The following is a 21,591-nucleotide window of genomic DNA, read 5'->3' as shown; positions in this document are numbered from 1 at the left end:
CATCCTTTTCTGGATTTCTGACACCAATGCGAAATGCGTGAAATGTGCCTCATCCTCCCACATATCCAACATTGCTGTGTCTGTAACTCAAATGTAGGTTGCCCCCCTGTCCCCTAATTAAAATCCTCCTTGTAGAGCTTGAAATCTGAACCCTCTGACCCTGGGTACAAACCGTTGCCCTCATGGAAAATAATTATACTCTTCTCTTCCTGCAAAGTTCACCTTCACTGCTGGGTGTACCTACAGTGCCCCTTGTGTGTTCAAACTTTCCCCTCCACTTGCCAATACTGCTCCTTCCACTGAGAATGTTGCCAATATCTTCTGAAATAACTTTGCTTCGTCAATCTTCTGTCCTCAACTTTGTCTTTTTCTTGTTTTAACCGACAATGCTGAACAATGGTCAGTTGTATCCCCGCCCATGGCTTAACTTCCATTCCCATTTCTCAATTGTCTTTGCACTTCATCAGGTAGTCCCTGGCATAAAATGTTATAAAAAATAGTTATGTTCATGTCCCATGGTTCTCTCGTTTCTAACAGCCATTTTTCCTGAATATAAGCCATCAGATCCTCGTCCGCTCTCACTTTACGAGCCATAATTGCACTCATGCCTGACGACTCTGGGTACTGAATCCTAAGTACCCTACATACTTTAGCTCAAAGTTATTAAAAGGTGCTCTGACATTGTTAGTGTTTAGCACGGTCACTATTTATGTCGCCTACTTCTAAGGCCATCCCAGCTGTCATTCTCTCTAATTCATAGATCCATTACCTGTCCCTCTCTTCTCCGCTCTCTTCCTCTCTCCTCATCTTCCCATTTCTCTTCTTCTTTCTCCTGCCTTTCTCAAACTTCCTTTTCTTTAAAATTGTACATGCCCTTTCCGTCTAGTTTGAGCATTATCTGTCCTCCTACCCATTCATTTGGTACAATCGCCATCTCATCTTTGTTGCCCTGCCTCCCTCTCCCTCTCTGGACCTCCTACCCGGCTGCTATCAATTTTGTCTGCAAAATCGCAGTGCTCGTCATATTCTACATGTGTGGACACTGGTATTAGTCTAGTTATTTATTTTCCACCTATAAAGTCTTCACTACATATGCGAGGAGTGCATATGTGGGATTAGTGTAGTCTGCTGCTGCATTTAATGCTCGTAATGGATATAATCTCTGTGTTTGCAAAGAAGGCTCACTGCTGCTTTGGGGCGGAGGCGCCGGGGGTGCTATACCCCTTGATCATGCTGATTAAGCATCCATTCTTTTGTGGGTGGCTCCTCTATTTCTTCCCCATACATGTTTCACAGTTACAGAATGGCAAGTCAATTCTGAAACTGATTTCCTTTATACGTGGCATGTGAATATATGCACATGTGTTGCAGTACTGACTTTGAGTGAGTGCCTTCCTGCGGCCAGGGCATAAACATTTTGCCTGCAGTGTCACACAACCACTAAGTGTGGTATTTACACAGATGAATAATGGTAGTGTCTTCCATGGCAATATATCACAGTTTAAATTACCAATACATACCACATTTTATTTCAATTTCACTCACCCTCTTTTACGTCCCGGTCATACCTTTCACCAACAATACTTCTCTTGCACTTAATACTTCTGCGTCTCTCGCTTTACATCACACCTCTTGCATCACCCAATGCTTCAGAGCTGCGCCACTAATGCCACTCATGCTCCGAACAGCCTCAACTTGCTGTTCCCTCCAAACCTTCTAAGTGACACCACAACAATCGCTCACACTCTGAGCAGCCCCACCTTGCTCCTTCCACACCGACCACACTCCTCAGTCGACACCACAACTTCACATCCTCCACAATATATACCAATGTACACAAAAAGTCCACTTTTCACAAAGCTAAGCTGTTTTACAACATGAGGCTGGCGCTAGCAATTACTACACAAATAAATAAACTACGTCCATCTTCTCAAATCCTAGTGAGGTATTCTTCTCTTATTATTAACCCGTAACGAGGTGTACCATGTGATCTTTCATGGCCCTTGTCAGAAGTTATCTCTTATCTCTTTATTTCATTCCAATCCCGCAACATTCAAACAATCCAATGCCTCTGTTTTGCCAGGCCAATGTCATACATCCGTGGACCCGATGAGGGTCTTCACTGTCGAGTCTCCCCTAATAGCCAGTTGCCCTCTGCCCTGCAGGGACCGGAAAGGTCTTTCTCCAAAGGGGCTCCTGTTGACCTCTCTCTGTCACGCGTAATCCCTCTTTCCACAGGCCACCTCCATAGTCTTCGGGCCGCAGCAGGGACCCCTCGACAAGCCGATGATGCCTAGTGAACAAACACCTCTGCTACCATCTGTTAAGACGACCTGGAAAGTCCTATATTACACAGAGGTTCTGGAGCCAGATCAAACCAGACTCAATAACAGAAATAGAGAAAGTGCAAGGCAAAACCCAGCTCTATTACCATCAAAACAAAGCAGGTACAACATACAAGCATAGAAAGTCTTGACACGCTCAATGTGCTGATCAAGAACAACAGTTTATATACTCAATATCCTCATAACTGACATCATACTGTAATCTTAGTTACCAAACCTATGAGGTATGGGATTGGTTAATAGTGGTGTCTACATATACATTTGATAGTGGTTACACTTCTGATTGGGTAATGCTGGTCTGTTGGCTCCTGAGCCCATCTCTAAATTGATGACTATAAAAATACATCATCTCTACAATAAGCTATTTGGCTGGCGTAATGGATGGCCTAATATTAAGGACTCTGATTGGTTGCTTCTTAGTAGCCAAAATGGATAACTGACAGGTCATCACAACATGAACCAGACAGGAGTTGGGTCCACTGATTGATTTCCTTCTAATTAAAGAAGCTACCATCCCTCATTTCTAGGCATTGAGCCCGGCTGATCTATTTGTATTTGGCCTTGTGCGGCATCTCGTCTCTGTAAGGACTAAGGCAGGTGTGTTATCGGTGTTCGTTGCTAATGAATAGACAGTGTTCTTAAATTATGGATCACGTGTGATGGGACAGTGTTTGGAATTATTTCACTTTTCATTTATTAGGATTTTAGCTAATATTAATGTGAGTGTTGTGGTTTCTTTTACCACTGGGGACACTCTTGAGTTATTACTCATGGAGTCCTTTGGCTTATAATTGTCCTGCACCTGGCTTACAAAGGCTAGTTGTACTCTTAATTAATCTGAGAATGTATGGCTTGCGTCTTGGGAATCCATTATCTCGAGCTTCCCCTCTGTCGTTCCTATCCTCCCTTATTCATGGTAACCTTGACTTGGTTTGTTTGAGCTCTGCACGAATCTGTATTTTGTTATTTCAGCATTTTGAGTTCTCGGGAAGTCTTGAGGACTTTTAATTTACTTAGAAGCGAGTTGCGGCTTCGATATTGGAATAGATGGCTGACCATTACTGTTGCATTTCTATGTTAGTGAGCTATATTTGCATGCCGTTCATGTTCCATTCAGCTGATACAAAGGCCGTGCCCACTTGTCATGGCCAGTGGCCCGGTAGTGTTTTAAAATATACAGTGGACACAGATGAAGGCAGTGCTCACTGGCCAGAGCCAAAGGCTCTGGCTAGTGGACCCGAAAGACATGTATAAAGGCCACAGACAAAAGTTGTGGTCACCAAGTGGGTCCAAAAGAAACACATTTGCGGAACATGTACAGTGAACACGGCTGAAGGCAATTGTCGGTAGTGTTTTGAAATATGTGGGCTAGTGGGCCCGAAAGGTATGTGTAGTCGGCCGTATCCACCTAGTGGATCCAAAAGAAAAGCCCAAGGGCACATACATATTTATAAGAGAATATGGGGTCCCCAGAGGTCTAACTCTCTCCCTGGCTGTTTAACCAATACCTGGCACCTCTCACCCTCCGCATTGCCGCTCTCTGCTCCAACTTTCAGTGCTATGCAGAGGACACTCAGCTCGTTTTCAGGCTCCCCTCTGCTACCTCTTCTTCTCTCATATCTGTCCGTCTGCTATCCAGGAGTGGTATGCCACCAACGATCTCTGCCTTAATGTCTAGGCAGGGATTCTTCTCATTGGCACACCTGCATCCTCCTTTCCTGTCACGCTCTGGCCGGCCTCCCTTGGCCCTCTTCCTGCTCCCACCTGTGAGGCTAAGAACCTCAGGTCATCTTCGACTCCACACTCTCCTTTTCTACTCACATCTCTGACGTCTCTAAGAAGTCAAACTACCAACTGCACCTTCTCAGAGGTATTCTTCCTTTCCTCTCCTTCCCCCAGAATCTCACTGTCTTTAGAGCTCTGGTTCTCTCTAGGATGGACTACTGCAACAGTCTCTTTCTATATCTGCCTGCTTCTACTCTCCACCCTCTGCAACTCATCTAGAACAGGACTGCGAGTCTTGTCCTTGGCCTCAAGCCCAGAGATTGTATCTCTCCAGCACTGAAATCTCTGCATTGGGTCCCAGTGGCTGCATGGATTAAGTTCAAGACACTCTGCATTGTCCACAAGGCCTTCTGGGACTTGGGTCCTCAATATTTCCAACTCTCTCTTCGTAAATAACTTTCTACTCAAGCTCTTCGCTCCTCCACCTCCAACTCCCTCAGTCTCAGTCGCTTCTCCAAGCAAAGAGTTGGTGGTAGTTCTCTTTCTTCGGCTGGAGCCTCTCTCAGGAACAGCCTCTCTGAAACTTGGAGAACCATCTCCTGTTCTGGAAGCACCTCAAGACCTTCCTCTTTGCTTCTGCCTTCTCTCTTCCCCTCCCCTGCTGATTAACTGTCTGATACTGCACTGGTCACCTGGCTACCCTCTGATTTCGGGCCCAGGTCACTGCCCACCCAGTTGCAAACCCGCACTGTCTCCCGGCAATCCTTGCACTTGGGTCTGTATCTGTAACGCTACAGCCCCCTTACCTGCACTTTTGGACACCTGCTGTCTGCACTTACCCTTGCACCTGCCACCTGCTCGCCGCACTTCTAGTTATTGGTTGATCCCATGTACAGCACTGGCACTTTTCCCCTCCCCCTCCCGCTCCCCCTCACTTGTGCGATCTCAATGTCACTTGGCCTAGTAAGATCGTTGTCTCTGTTCCCCCTTCCTTGTCTCATCATCCCTTGAAAAACGTGTGTATAGGCGCGTTACAAATGCCATATCATATCATATAAGGGATTCACTTTGACATACAAAATGGCATTATGGGGGACATCAATGGGAGAGCGCAAAGTTAAGCTGGTCATGACTTCCCAGGTCCGCTGAATTGCAAGGGTATTGTTGCGTTAAATCAGGCAACTTGCACCTTAACTAAGGTTTTTTTCAGTGAATATATACACATATACACACATACACTGTCTTTCCCACACCTCTTACTCCCCAATTTTCCCTATCCTTCAATCAATCCCTCATTCACAAAAAACTCAATTGCCCCCCCTTCAGACACCTTACCTTCACTCTCTCGCTCTATACTCCAACTGTCTCCTTCATCTCCTTCTCCACCTAGTACACCCTTCCCGCTGGTCTTTTGGTTGGTCGTCCTCCTCTACCGCACACCTCAACTGAATATCTTTCATCCTCTTTTGTACCTAGTGGCTTTTATAGCTCATCCTTCTCTTTTGCAGAGTTCCTCTCAGCTCCCATTGGCCCTCTACGACAGCTGCTACACTTGGCCAATCTGTACCTGAGCTATTCCGCTCGGTGCCAGACCTCAGCCTGGAAGACTTTAACAAGGACTCTGGTCCCCCTGTTCAATTTCCATTCTTGAGCAGGCAGTCATGTGCTTAGGTTGCTTTTTACTGGGATTCTCTCCAAGCATTTAATAGCTTTGCTTCCTACCGAGCTCAAGGAGGATTTGTGTGTCTCCCCCGGTCCTCTGCAGTCTCATAAGGCAAATAGAGGAGGAGAATGAGCAAAGGCAGAGGTACAAGTTAAGCTCCAGGAAACTCAAGCCAATTGAGAGAAGAAAAGAAAACCCTACAACTAAAAAGGGGAAGCCTGGAACGGGAGATGGAACGAGCACATGGCAGAGCATCAAGGAGGTACAGTCAAACCAGTGGTTAGATAGAAGGAGAAGCAAACAGAATAAGGCATCCTAGACACAAGCACATAAGAGCATTGAGGAAGTGAATGATTGGATTGGTGGGCCAAAGATCAAGATCCTGGGAAAGGGAGGTGGTGTCAGCACTGAAGAAAATCCAGGGACGCTTCATGGCCTGCCTCCTTCCGTTGTGGGCTCCAGGTGACCAGCCCCAGCCCAGGAACATTTGCACAAGATCCTGCATGGAAATTCACGCTTTGGACAGAAGCGACTGGCAGATGATTTTCTACCATACTCAAGCAACTAAAAACAAACAAAAAGCAGGACGACCAAGAGAGATCATTATAGCCAAGACCCTGTGAGAGCGGGCAAATGGAAGAGATGCAAGAGACTTTCTAGTTTAAATTCAGTTTGTTTATGACCAAGCAGCTCACCTATTGTCCTAGCATCTGAATGAAAACTGTCTAGCTAAAAGTAAAGAACAAAAACTCTGGCATGGTAGGGAACTGGTGAACTTTTTCATGTTTCAACTTTAGTTTGTGGCTTCACAACCCTGGAAGATGTGATGCAGCAAGCCGTCCTAAAACTCAACTACACAAAGGAGGAGAGACAGGGAGAGATATCTCGATCATCCAAAGAAAGACAGCATGTTGCTGACTATTGAATTTGTTATCAATAGACTTGTCCACTGCAGTTTGGGTTCACGTTATTCCCTTCAGTAAATTCAAAAATAAAGAGTGAATAAAAAGAGTTTTGCAATTGGCTAGTTCTTGATCACATGCTCACTTTGTGACAAAACCCTGACTGGGGGGCTAAAAGGGAGAGAATTGGCCTCATTACAAGTATGCCGGTCCGGAAATAGCGTTGCTGTTCGCTCGGTACCGGCACCTTTTTCCAGACCGCATAGTCTGAGTTGCGATGCCGCTAACACGGTCACCGCAAGTGACCAACTGTATCTGGCAACACCGTGGCCGGAATCTGCGGAGAGATGCTTCAGCCGTGCCTGAGATAGCTGGCGTTAGTAAGTGCACATTCCGAGCTCCACGCACACGCAAACACCGGCAAGGACCTGCTGTTAGCACCGTGAACACCGCGCTGGAAACACAGACATTGCAGGCCAGGCATTAAGTAGACTCAGGTATGTAGAAACATGCCACAAGTGTCCAAAATCAGCCCAATGAGCACTGCAGCAGCACAAAAGGACCACTCCCACACCCCACGTCCCTTCCAACACTACCATGCCAGCAGTAGCAGTGCTGGAGCTGGAGGTCCTGCATGCAGGCCTACTACTTGAGGAGGCAGGCAGGCAGATGATGCTGACTGAGGCGCTTTAGGAGAAGGAGGGCCATCATGGCCCAGAAAAACCTCAATGTCCAGCAGGTTGCAGCCCGCAGGCAGCCACTGATTCCACGCATAAGGACCACACCTTTCAATCTGCGCCAAAGCCAGATCCACACCCTCCACCGGTTAGACAGGGACGCTATCACTTCCATAGTGGCCCTGATCCAGGATGACCTAGTCAGCCGGATACATGTCTGTACAGTCACCCACCCCCCACACCCGCTCCTTGCTCAAGGTAGTGTCTGTGCTACACTTCCTAGCAAAGCGCACACACCAACACATTGTGGGTGAACTGCATGGGATATTGCATCCCTGTTTTTCGCATGTCCTGTTTCAGGTAATCGATGCTGTCCTGCGTCACGTTGGAGATCACATCAGCCTACCCAGGACTGCTGACCAGGTCAATGACACTAAAATTGCCTTCCATGCCCTTGTAGGCATGCCCAATGTGATAGGTGCATTGGACTGCACACATGTGGAGCTGGTGGCGAGTCATGCTGTGGAGGCAGTCTACCGGAACAGAAAACTCTATGAATGTGCAGATGGTGTGTGATGCCCGCCACCCCATCACCCACTTCGGTGCCAGATTTCCCGGTTCAACCCACGACTCCATGGTGCTACGCATCTCCACGCTGCCTGGGTACACTAACTACAAGGGTATGTGCACTGTTGAATTGGGGGCGGGGGTCAGAAAACACCATAGCGTACCTAGCTGCTGGGTCAGTGTAACTACAAGGGCATGAGCACTGTTGAATTATGGGCATGTATAACACTGATCAGCAGTGGATGTGCGCTATGTATATATGAATTTATTTGTTGTACAACTATTATGCTCTTATACAATTATCAAAACACCCTTAAAGTGCACAGAGGGCAGATAGAGTGGGTAAAGGGGAAGGTAGACCATCATTAGAGCAAGGATCAATAATTGCTACAATAGTACATCAAGTAATGATAATAAAGGTAAGGGGAGACAGACCTACCATGGCTTGTGAGTGTATTCAACGTGCAAGTTATAGGGGGAATACAAGGTGCAACACAATAATAGCATGGCTGAATCCAAGGCCTTGATAGGTGTGTCTAAATTGAAAAAATGGATCCTGTGCATGCATAACATCAATTCCGTACACCAACATGGAAAGCACTACATTTACCAGAATGCATCACACCAAAGTGACACAATGAAGCACAGTCACCAAAACCCACAAAACCTGATGGCACAGAATGAGAATACTTATGCATCCGAACACCCCACCCACATATCACCATATCACCATTGGCCTTCACACCAATTAGCCAGGTCGTCTGCCTTTTCGAAGTGCACTATCACATATGCATGTGATTGGAATTTGAAATGATTTGCCGTACATATCTATGATTCAGTGTCATGGACATACTAGTATTATTGCATTTTAACACAATAATGACACATACATCAGTTCCATTTGTGTGAGTTGTACTGAAAGGGTCAGAGGTCATGGTGGCTATGAATGGGCCATGTCAAAGCCACTACCCACCACGCATTATCACAATGTGCATTTCTAGTACCCAACATAGGACATATGCTAGGTAACCAGCATTTTGCATGTGCATTTTTGTATTATTTAGTGAACCCTATACCTCCTGTACCAACATGATATGGCCAGAAGTATGACATTCTACACTTTCTGTTGCTCTTGTACAGGTGATGCTGGTCATCCCCTGATGCCACGGCTGATGGCCCTCGTGAGGCAACCACGCAACCAGTACGAGCAGGGATACAACTGTTCCCATATCCGTACTTGTTGCATGCACAATTTAACAGACATTTGGCCTGTTAAAGGCGAGGTTCCACTGCCTGAGCAGATCGGGGAACGCACTTATGTACAGCCCTGTAAAGGTGGGAAAGATAGTCCTTGCCTGTGCCATGTTGCACAACATCTGTATCAGGCGCAACGTCCCACTGCCCCCTGATATGGACATGCACCCACCCACCAGAGGCAGAGGAAGATATGAGTGAATACGAGCTGCCAATTGCACAGCGCTGTGATGGCATGGATGGGCATGTTGCACGAGAGGAACTTATTCACCACTACTTCTGATCACTTGACACACACACGTGGCACAGGCCAGCAAGCACACTGGGCACTGCACAGTGATAAAAATCACTAACTCACATTGAAAATTCAATGTCCGGTCATGATTTCTATGCAACACCAACTGTAATTTGTGCTATGAAAATATGTAGAAATGTGTAACTAATGAACTGGCAATACTATCCCTCCCCACTCCCCCCTTCCCAACTATCGCTCCCCACACCCCCTCCCTACTCCCCCCTCCCCAACTGTCTCTACGCAACTCCTGTCATGTTCGGGAATTATGATTTACACAAGTCACAGACAGGGCACATATGTGCCGAGGGTCTATTTTCATCCCCTTTTCGGGTCAGGGGTGCTTGGGACAGCCACATCGAACGCCGCATTGGGCTGCTCTGCACCGAACTAGCAGGGGTTGTACTTGTCAATGGTGCGTGGGGGTGTGTGGTGGGCCGTCAGTCCAGGAAAGACTGGAGTAACATGGCCATTGTCTGTGCTATAGACGACATCACACTGTTCCCCCTCCCGTGCCCTCCTTGACATCTGTACGTTAGCATGTGTACAGCGACCAAGTGTACGTGCATTATGGCGTCCACTGGCCAGGATGCTCTCGCGCATGACCTGCGCCTCCTGAAGGCGCTACTGCACAAGGGCTGTCAGGGCATCCTGGGGTTGTTTCAGTCTGCTGAGTCATCCATCAATTTCCCTCACACTGGGGAAGGATGGCCGTTGTGGGCTAATTTGGCCCATGGAGCTGAATAGCAGGGGCTCATCCATGCTGTGGTCCGTGGTAGCCCCTGTGTCCACTGCACCGTCGTCATCTGTGTCCTCTACAATGCATGCATATGCACAGCCTTGTGGCTGCGGTTGTGGTGGCGGCACTGCTGCACCTGGGGCTGCCGGGGTAGGTGCAGCTTGCGGGACCTGAGGTGGCTGGACTTCTTGAACCACTGGGGCCTGAGGTGGCTGGACTTGTTGCACCACTGAGGCCTGAGGTGGCTGGACTTGTTGCACCACTGGGGCCTGAGGTTGCTCGACAGATGCAGCTGTGGTCGCAGTTGCAGGTTTTGTGCCTGTTTAGGCTGTGGAGTCCTGGGTTGAGGCGGTGGTGGTCCGTCGGGTTCCTCGCCGTCTATGGCTGGTGCTCCATGAGGTGCTTGGATGGGCCTCCTCATTGCCAGATGATGTGCCTGAAGGAGTCAGAAAGGCAGGTTGTCAGTGACGAGTGTGGATTGATGAGGCAGAGATTCATGCATTGGCTTTTTTATAACAGTGCTGCGTCAGGGACATGGCATGGTGCACACATGCTTGTGTCATGCGTACTGTGCGTGTGGATGTGTGATGGACGTACATGGTAGGGTGGTGTGCCAGAGATACTGTTGTGGTGTACTGACAATTGCTGGCTAGGGTGTTAAGCGTGTGGCTCACACGCTGTGTGATGTCGTGTTGGGGAGGATTGTGCCATGGATGGGGTCACCATGTGCCTAATGCCTGCAGCACTTACATGGATAGGTGGCAATTTATGCTCATGGGTCGGGCTGGCTAGACGAGGGAGTCACATGTTTCCTTGGTGTGTGATGCTGTCCTCCGTCGTGCACACCACCTCGCTGGGGCGGCCGCAGATACCAGCATGCTCCACACATCCCGGCGTGGCCAACCGTGCAGCTGATTCAACGGCTGGGATACGCAGGGCTCACGGTCTTGCAGGAGTCAGTGCTGCGCCGGTGCCGGTTTGGGTGCGATGCCCGCTCTCTCGGAAGAGGCAATGTTTGACCTAACTCCCCTTTTCCATAGGTGATCAGGATGTATTTTAGTTGTTGGTTGTGTCTTGATGCTCTCCTCGTTGACCACCACAATCCATGCACAGAAAACAATATGGAAAGCCAGCAGATATGTGCCCAAAAACTCAGAGAGAGTGCATGAGAGGTTCAGGACCAGAAGCCAGACAATCGAATGTTTAAAGCACAAACTGGGAGAGACAGGCCCAACTCTTCTCTGAGATATGACAAACCGAGAGGGTATCAGTTGGGGGAGTACATGCTCCATCATAATGGGAAATGTAATTGAAGCACCCAGAGCAAATTGATGGAATCACAAACACCACAAAATACAACACACACTGGGACACAGTTTAAATACCCAGCTCGGACTGTAGGGATTAGTCATTGACAAAGTGCAACATGCAAGAGCACTCAGGCTAAGTTTCCAAAGGGAGGAATCACAGGTGAGAAAGTGTTGCATTCTGGGACTTTGAATCTACATATTGAGAACAAGCTAAAATGCTCACTTTTGGAGAAAACATGCACACTGGGAACCTGAGTCCAAGTTCTCAGGGTGAACCAAGAAATCATTTGCTGAGCAACCACTGCAAACAGGGATAGTGAAGAAAAACTCCCAGAGCGGAATGAGAATGTAGAAAAATCATTGCATGCTGGGACCTTGAGTCTAGCGGCTGACCACAAACATCATGTAATACTTAATGCGTGCTGGGAGGGTAAGTTCTGATTTCCAGTAAGAACTGGCAAATGACAACTAGTGGGCAACTTTGACCTGCTGGGATACCCAGTAATTATTCCCCCAAACAAACTAAGAAAGCCAAGACAAACAACATACTCACTTCAGATTATAAAGCTTCTGCTTTTTACTTATCGGTTTATAATCTTTTTTCACTGACTAACTCCAAAATGGGAGACTTCCTCCATGATGCAACTCAGTTATGCTCCTCTGGTAGACCTTTGGCATCTCAGATTTAGAGTGTCCAAAAGACACCCTCTGGGAGTCTCCTTACCTGGAAGTCCTCTGTTCTCAGACACTAGCATGACCATGCCATCAGATTGGTAAGAAGACTTAAGCCATGTGAGGAATCCGAGGGCGTCCTCACTTCTTTCCCCAATATATCCTCCTCCCAGGGGGCCAGGGAAAGGCTGTTGCTATCGTATCCTGACCCGCGGGTATATACGCTTGGGAGGATAGCTCAGGGGAAACGTGTTTGTCTTGAAAGCAAGACAACGCATACCAACACATGTTTGACTCCTAGGCTCACGCTTAGAAACTGGTCCCCAGTATTAAACGCGTTATAAAAGAACGAAAGCCTGTGGGGAAAGGGCACAGGTGTTTGGCCCGCTCTCCTCTACCATTTGGATTGCCTACAGTTGCTCTCAGGACCTACCGTGCAGTAGTAGGGTGGAAGCCACGCCCCATTCTCTACAACAGGCATGGGCATTCCCCGCAGGGTGAAGCACGTGGGAAATGGGTGCAGGCGTTTGGCCGCGTAGGTTGTTCGGCAAGGGGAAGCAGTCGCATGGAATGTAAAAGTTGCAGCAGCACAAGCGGCCAAAGAGGGGCGGCTGAAGAGTAGGAGTGTGGTGAAAAGCAGTGAGACACAAGGTGCCCTGTGTCTGTGAGGTATTAAAGAAACATTGTCGTCCTGGTTATATGTTTCCTGCACTATCATGCAAGGAACAGAGCAACCAAGACATACAATCTTGACTTTAAAGCAGCAAATTGTTATGCTAGGCGCAAGCACAGATGCTGTCATGAGGCAGCTCCTTCGTCACACGAGAATTACGGGGAGGTGTACACCCTCATTAAGGAGATATATCGATTCCTTGACTCTAGTGAGGCTATCTGGGGGGCCAAGTTCCCAGACACCATGAATGGGAAACACAAGTACGCTGGTAAAAGCAGTGGCTCGGGCATTAGCAACAGAGAGCCTCAGGAGTATAAGGAGGGAGCACATCCTGTGAACAATGTCATAGCTGACACTAAAAAGATCGGGGGTCTGCCCCAAGGTTTGACCAACGCCTCAATCTGCCACTACCCTGGTGCAAAGGGTCTGGAGGAGGGCAAGGGAGCAACTGCAGCTTTTTAAAATATAAATGCTAAGGCTACCAATAAGAAGCAAGCAAGAAACATCACCATCCTGGAAAGCTCTGCCGCAATTGGGACAGGCCTGGGCACAGTGCATCTAATGTGAGAGTCCAAGGGTGTGTTGGCAGGTCAAAAATGTATTACCAAGGAACTATTAAATTGGCGAAAGGGTGACCGGGGAGAGGGGTGTGCGGGCCAGTAGCTCCAAAGGAGACAGGAAGGATGAGACTGCTACACCACAGGACACACAACCTGACTTTGAAATGCCGGCAACACTCCAAAATAACTGTAGAATCCATGGAACCAATGAAAGTTTAGACTGCTCAAACCAAAGAATGCGCTCCCTCGATTATAAGCTATATTCCTACCCCCACTCTTATGAGCCCAGCCACAAGCGAAATGAGAGTAACCTGGGTAAGTGTGATGGGACCAGCCCATCATTGAGACGCCTGCTGAGATCTATTCCTGCTTGTGTTTCCACCCCAGCTGGTTCTGATAGCCCTCCCATTAAATGTATCACAGACCCCGCTGCTAACTGGGCGCCCATGGCGACAGAATGTAAATGCAGCCTTATTATGTCCGTATTAGCAGACTTGAAGAGGCTGTTTCAGGCCTTTGTGGAAGCCCACGGGAGAAGGGCAGCCACTATCTGAACCGATGGACATCAAGGGGGGAGGGGAGCCTTAATTTATCAAAGGAGGCAGAACATCATAACCCTGTTGCCATCACAAGCAAGAGGTGCACCAGCAAGCATGGGCCAGAGCCTACCCAAAATACTGAAGAGAGGAGTCAACCCAACATAGCTCTTGCAAAGAGCACGCCTCTGGCCTCAACCTATTCTGATCCCCATGCTTCTGACCCAGAAGCAGGATCCCAAACAGTACAATCAATCGAACTGCCCACAGGAGGGTGCTCAGAACGAGTGGCCAGCACAAATACATTGGTCATGAAGCAAGCTGGTAGAAACAATCATCCGTCCGAACTCTTGCCCCACATGGTGCATACCCCACAGTGTGTAATAAATGGCTTGGCCACAGCATGGAATATAACAAGGCGAGGAGGGGGCCAAATGGGGGGGGACAGTATTTTCCATAAGGTGTCCACATTGGCCCCACACCATCCTGAAACAAGGGGAGTACTTATAAATAAGTGTATACATTGGTTCTGTGCTGTATGTGCTGGCAAATCCAATATCCGAGAAGACATTACTAACTACACCAGAATGTACCACAAGGGGGGAGCAGCTTTGATTCTGTGAAGATAGAACTTAGCGATCAGAGAATCGTCAAAGGAATCTTGGGCATGTGAGGCAGACATGGTATCACACGAAGGACGAGGACACAAGAGATAAAAATCACCAGTTTTCTTTACTTCAAAGAGGGGTTGAAAGAACTCCCGTCTTGCCCTAACACTAAAGAAGGGAACACACTCTACCACACTAAAATAAAAAGAAAACAGTCCTAGTCGGTTGTTAGTCCAAAACAGTGACAATTAAACTAGAAAACCTATTGTCTGCTCTCACTCTAATACCCTACAAGTGAAATAGGGAAAGGTAATACAAACAGAAAATCAGTGGGAAACAAAAGGATGACAGAATGGCATCAAAAGATTCACGTTGTATAACATATGGGTGGGTTGGGGAACTTGATGTATGGGCACACTCTGCTATGCGAGTACACCTGGGGTAGCTGGCTCGGCCCTTCAGAACCTGCTTGGCATTCACGTACTCCGTCTCAAAGTTCAGAGTTTTGACCTCTCAGGTCTCCCTTTTCCCCCCAAGTCCAGGACAAAACGCTGCATTTTGTAGCACCAACAAGTTCCAAGCTCTTCAGCACAATCACAAAAGTTTCAAGCTTTTCAGCATAAACACAAAAGTTCCAAAGGAAAATGTATTTTAAGTCTCTATAGGCCCGCTCAACCGGGCCCCAGCCTCTCACTTTCAATTTCTTTCCTTAGTTCCCCTCTTTCGGGCTCAAACCGTTTCGGTTTACTTTCTGGGAAGTCCCTTCCCTTAGCGTTATTCTTTAGCGTTTGCTATGCCTTATGGTACTCATAGGCTTTTACACAGTTCACATATTTGACAAGATACAACAGTTTGCACAATCTTCTCTGGCTCTCTTCAGCCTTGGCTTTTACAAAGAATGTCTCTCTTTAAACACAATTTCTCGGTCTCCCTTGTTCGGGCTCGGACCACTTGCACAGTGCACAGAGTCTTTCGAATGGGCAAACTTTTGTTTTCCGCCGAACCACTCTGTTACTTTATTTTACAGTTCAATTTCACTTAATTTCAAAAAGAACTTCAAGTCCCATAATGCCTTTCATGAGCCTTTTTATTTCCTGCTTTCCTTCTCAAATTCAATGCTCAGGTGCCCACTCCAGCCACGCACACGCTCACCGGGATTTCCTCTCTCTTGCCATGAGACTCACCCAGTTAGCGCGGCTCTGGTGAGCAACTTCTCTGAAGCTCTGTGAGTCGAGGTCAGGGTCTTCCCACCTACCCCTCAGGTACCTGGGCTTCCCTTCATAGGGCCTGTTGAAACAAGTACTTCTGTTGACAGAGACAGCAGGATATGATCTGCCTTCTCTGGCTCTTGGAAGGCACAGCTCCTCTCGCCCTGCTGCAGCCATTTCGACAACACAGACTCTGCAGGGTTCTTTCAGCACCCTCCTCTGCTCTTCAGCTCCTCTGGTCCACATTGCATCCCCAGCTCGCTCAAACTGTGTCTAAGTGCTCCACCTTTTATACTGACAGGGAGTGTTAATTGGAGTCCGGTTAATGGGAAATGATGGAGACTGCCCATAGGAATCCATGGTACATTGGTTCCTATAAGCAATATTCATAGCTCTGTTCCTTTTCTTCATCGTCCCAGTGGTTTTGACAGAAGGCAATGGGGAGGAAGCATTGTAGTTGTCCCTAATGATGGAAGGAAAATGTCAGGGTGAAGGGGGCAGATGTGTGGTTGTAGGCGAGTGGGTTTTAGATGATAATGTCCCATAGTGATTGTGGGGATATCGGATAGGGATATAATTCTTCTCCTAAGCTCCCCTTTAATGTTAATACCTGTAGGAATTATTAGGGAGGGGGCTAACAGACAGGATTCATAACAACCTATAAAGGTGGAGGAACTGTTGGGTAGCGGTTTGTCAGAAAGGGGGGAATACTGCGCCTCTCACAAAGGCATTCCTCCAACTGTCTCCAAGGACCCCCTGCTCAAGTGATCCTACCACACTGGTCCACCCCCAGGCCACTTGAAAAAAGAATCCCCGGGGTCCATAAGTGGGAAAGCCCTCAGGTTTCTCACAGGCATCAATGTGAGATGCTGGCTTTGACTTAATAGTACAATGGAAATCAGTCCCTACCCCCAGCACAATAATATCTACATTTCCAAATCCAGGTCCCGCTTACAGTGCACAGTGCTAACTGGTGTCAACGCGGAGCCACTGGGTAAAAGGTTTGGGGCTGGCGCAGTTGGCATGGGGATCGTGGGTTCTTAGTAGTTCAGAAGGCAATCTATCTGACTTACAAGGACATGGGACCCTCAGCCCCCAGTAGATTAGAATAAAACCAAACTGAGATTTATGAAAGCTCCCGCTGTAGCGCCCGGGTCTCCAGGTTTGCAATTGCTGTATCATATTGTGGTATTATTACCATATGGAAGAAAGTACTCTGATTGATATTTGTTTTGAATTTAATAGTATATGTTTGGATGAACCTTTAGGCCTCTAGGCCGAAATACAGTTAATGATGATGATGATAATAATTATAATCATATCTGAGGGAGGATCGCCTATGTGGAGGAGACTTGGAGAGTGGGGATGAGGCACCCTTGGGTGAGACGCGGTATTCCCCATTTTCCTTTTCGAATGAGCACAATATCTCCCAGGCCTTTGTAGGTTACAACCAGTCCCTTCCCCATCTCTCACATAAATAATCTCCCAGAAAACACCAGTTAGGTACTGGGACAAGGAAAAGAGACACTAGAGCCATAACTCCTATTTTTATTGACTCTGACCCACATGAACAACACTTTGGTACTGGGATGAGGAAGTGGCACCAAACACTGAAAAATTAGTTTTGGTTTGAAAAGAAGCGGTCTAGTCTTTCTGAAACTTCAATTGATGCTGGGAGCTTTAAATGGAGGAAACAAGTGCAAGAAAGAACTTTGTTTCCTTTTGGAAACACAGCAGGACATGGGATGAGAGGCCGAGGCCCAGAGAAGCTGCAGCAGCAGAGGAGCGAGAACTGGAGAGAAGCCAGGTTGACACCTGCGTGTGAGCGTGAGCAAGAGTCAAGTGTGTGATGAACATTGTCAGGGGGCCAATGAGTCTTGCCTAGAGATAAGCATACATTGCCAGATAATAATAAGCATTAATGAAAGAAATGAACTGTTAAGAAATGGAAACCTGTATGCAAGAGTAAAATACAAAGAAACCCTGGAAAAGGGCAGCAGATGCTTTGGTCAAGTGGATTGTAACAGTGACTATGTTTCCTAGCAGTAGAGTGTACTGGGAAGCTAATTAGGGCGTGTGCTGAAACTGTGGCATGAAGCAAAGACAAGTAAGGTATGTCGGTTGTGTGACCTGAGATTGGTGGACCGTGTGGTCCGACAACTGCGCCTAGACTGCGTAAACCCACCTAAGAACAACAACTTCTTGATTGAACCAAGGAAAACGTATGTGAACTGAAACAGAGGAAATTAAATTTATTGATTGATAATCAAACCTGACGAGCTGGGAAGTGCCCCACAGAGTTGAGTTATTTTGGAACTTTTAGAGACTTGAAAGCTTGGGGAAGGGACCCCCTCGTTGATAATGTGAACTATTTGAACTTTGGATAGGGGAAACCCCTTTTCCACCCTAGAGCTGGAAGAAGCTCTGAACATTTATATTGAACACTTTTCATTTGTTGCTGACATCCCTACACATTGTATATATAGATGTGAGGGCAGGTATAGGATTTGGACACAGACAGACATGCCGCTTTGGACTTCCTGACACAGACCATCATTAGTTTCAGTTAGGTAGGGAAATCCCACCTCAGCATAGGGCAGACGTCTTCAAACAGTGGAGCGCGCCACCCCAGGGGTGCGTGGCCGCATCCCAGGGGGGGCACGAGAGCACAGCATGAAATGTAAAAAAAAAAGAATTGTAAAAAAAAGAATAACCTTTTTTCTTTTTTTTTACAGTGGTGGAAATGGGCTGGGGCAGCTCACATGGTCAGACTCTACCATAACATGGCTTTAGGCACCAATGAAAAAGTGGCCAGCAGTAGCAAATGGATATTCAGTCCTTTAGTCACAGACTGTTTGAATAGTGCTGAAGGTTTTTTTTTTTATTTGAAATCTAAACAAATTGTGATATTTATTCAGCAACAATTGTCAAAACTTCTAGCTGCATAGTGAAGTAACTCCTTAAACTGGCCCACATTGGCCAAAAAAGTGGCCCATTTTGACTGGCCTACACTAGCATTTTGCATTTTTGGTACGGTCATCGCCCTATTGCGTATAGGCCAGTCCAAGCCTGGCAGCTCATCCACAATGGGTTAGGGGGTGTCCACCCACTGGCCCCCTCAGCCATTATTGAGGAGCCGAGGAGCCAGCCCAGTCAAACACTGAACACTCCCTCAGCTGCTTTTTCCAGCTGAGGGAGTGCTCCTGGGTTGGCTGAACTGTCAAAGGGAAAACACTGTTTGCCTTTGACAGTTCAGTTCCCCAGCCGCACATGATCACTGAGCCATGCAACACTGGGGCGTTTTGCTTCGCCAGCCTTACATAGCTCATTGGAAATGCTGGCTGGGGCACTGCATGTATGTATGTATGTGTGAGGGGGAGCAACCTGGAGCGTGTCATTTTAGCAACCACGCGCAGGCCCCCTACAGAAGGTATGTTTATGGTGATTTAATTTTTATTTAAATATGTGTATGGATGCGTGTATGCTTGTGTTATGGGACTGTGGTGGGAGCAGGATGGGCGGGAGCACTGGGATAGTGGTGGGAGCAGGGTGGGGAGAGCCCAGGGTCTGTAGTGGGAGTAGGGTGCGGTGACGGCGCGCAATAATTCATAGCCATTTCTACATACTATCCATCTGGCACTTTTGGGCGTCCCAGCCTGCCCAAATCTTGCTCGGGGCGGTGGGGGGGGGGCCAGGCCAAAAAAGTTTGAAGACCACTGGCATAGGGTAAGATAGGTACTTTTTTCAACACCCTTCTTAATTAATAAAAGTTTTAAACCCAAACCCTATTCAGTTGTCTATGTCTACTTCATGATGCCTTCACAGCCATCAGAGTGCGTCCACTTTGGGTTGGCAATGTCTTCTATTCCTCAGCGCAGACTTGTAGTCTTCCCCCTGTCCAACATGTTAAGGATGCATGCCTCTAAATGTAGTAGGAAACATGATTATGGCTAGGAATTCAGAAATCTACTCACAAACCAGACAAATCTAATTTTGGCCACTGCAGTCCCTCACACTCTGGGGCAGGCAAATGCCATGACCATATATGGTCACATCTATATCACATTCTTTAACTCAACGAATCAAGCTTAGTTGTGTGATTGAGTATTGAATTTGTTGGAGAGGGTCTCTAGAGCATTGTTTGGGTATAGCAGGCTGTCAACTGGAATCTGCCACCAACTAGTAGAGACCACACAGCTAACTGGTTGCGTACACTCACACAGGGAACAGGGTCCCTTGGAGTTCCCCAACCCAGGGAGGCTTACGACATCTCACTGGCACATTACAGAGTTCAGTTCCTGATGAGATCTTAGATTAAGGCCCATCAGAGAGCAGGCGGGAAGTCGCCAGCGGTACAGTTCACAATGTTTGACCTCGCAACAATGAAGTTACATTTATCAAAGGATGTGCAGGAAAACAAGGCACAATGAGAGGAAAAAGTACTATTGACAAAAAAACACTAATGCAGGGAATGGCGGACAGCACACAAAAAACAAATTAAAGTCAGTCAAATAAAAAAGCAAGACTTTACTCTACTGGAAGTAAGCCTTACCATGGTGAACTGCTCAGTCTTACAGACCATACAGTTGGCCTCCCTCTCATCCGGGATCCAGTGTTTTTTGGCTGGTGGTCGCTCTGGAGGCACAAAGTCTGGGGAAGATTTGTTTCGCCTAAGACCTTTCTCTCTTGGAGGAGGTGGGGTCTGAAACCTTGGGGTGGCTGTAAAACAAGTGGCAGTGAATAGGCACATTTGCTTTCTTTCTTTTGAAACAGAAAGGCACAGATACAGAACAAAATGAATGCCATTGTCTGTACAAATCAACTGCAAATAGGCGGACACAATATGTGTAGTAGTTACTTACTATTTGTGCCTTGTCTATCAGTTCTGAAAACATTGAAATTTGAAACAAAGATCAGACGTTTTTGATCAACCACGTTAAATGAAGAGATCTTCTTATATCAAGACATCATGAAGTGTCCATGTATATCCATGCTTAACAAATCTGCTACGCTCTTGGCTTAATACTGATCAGACATTTTAGCAGTGTTTCGCAATCGTGTCCATTTCACTCTACCCAGTGGCCACTTATGTATGCTACGAGGAGTGATAAGGTGCTGGGTGGCTGCTGCCATAACTAATGATGACAGTCAATTTCAACAACCTGAGCTTCAAAGCATTGGGGATAGTTTAAACGCACAGCATATTAATGTAATTCTTTTGTTAATTGTCACACAAAGGATCACCAGTCATCAAATCAAAGGAGATGAGAAGCAGTATTGTCCTTTTATAAAGATCAGTGCCTTAGTTTCAGAGACAGGCCTTGATCTAAACCTCTGCAAATGATGAAACCCACAAAAAGCAAGTCTAAACAAAAACAATCCCCCATACTCTATTATAACCAGGAAGTTAGCAATATCAAGATTTAAAAAAACGCTTCACGAGACTGAGTACATATAGAAACTAACATACCCTAAACTTGCTAGAGGACATTAGGGTTTCTTGCAATTCCCATTTCAGCTAATCATTACCGACATCTACTCAATATCTAAAGATATTTGGAGCTTGCTTCTTTATCATGACTTATTTCACTATGTCCATCTCTCAAAATGTAAAAATGAACTATTAATGCAAATAGAAATACATCTCTTTTTTTATATTTGAGGATGTTTCAACGAACATGTTTTATGTAGAGCAATAGGTCTTTTATTATGAAGTTCCCCCTTGTAGTAAGACAATTCATGGAAACTATCTGATCAGTCTGCGGTACACCACACTAAACTAAAATCACTCCCTTGCAATGGAGATATAGAAAGATCACGCAAACTGTCCCTTATGTAGAATGATGTCTCTTAGTTGGAG

At 46.8% G+C, this 21,591-nt stretch overlaps 1 protein-coding gene across 2 annotated transcripts in view; it reads right to left on the bottom strand.

Annotated features, from left to right (window-relative positions):
* The window catches only part of ZFYVE26 (zinc finger FYVE-type containing 26), a 1,501,667-nt gene that overhangs the window by 533,159 nt on the left and 946,917 nt on the right, over positions 1–21,591 (bottom strand). For both annotated transcript variants that reach the window (XM_069638726.1, XM_069638727.1), the window contains one exon: positions 20,284–20,450. In XM_069638726.1, coding sequence (XP_069494827.1) covers positions 20,284–20,450 — 167 coding nt within the window. The remainder of the gene's footprint in view (positions 1–20,283; positions 20,451–21,591) is intronic.

The sequence above is a fragment of the Ambystoma mexicanum genome, chromosome 14, assembly GCF_040938575.1.
Source record: "Ambystoma mexicanum isolate Mex_15411 chromosome 14, UKY_AmexF1_1, whole genome shotgun sequence".
NCBI lineage: Eukaryota > Metazoa > Chordata > Amphibia > Caudata > Ambystomatidae > Ambystoma > Ambystoma mexicanum.
This window is presented reverse-complemented; position numbering and strand designations above follow the sequence as displayed.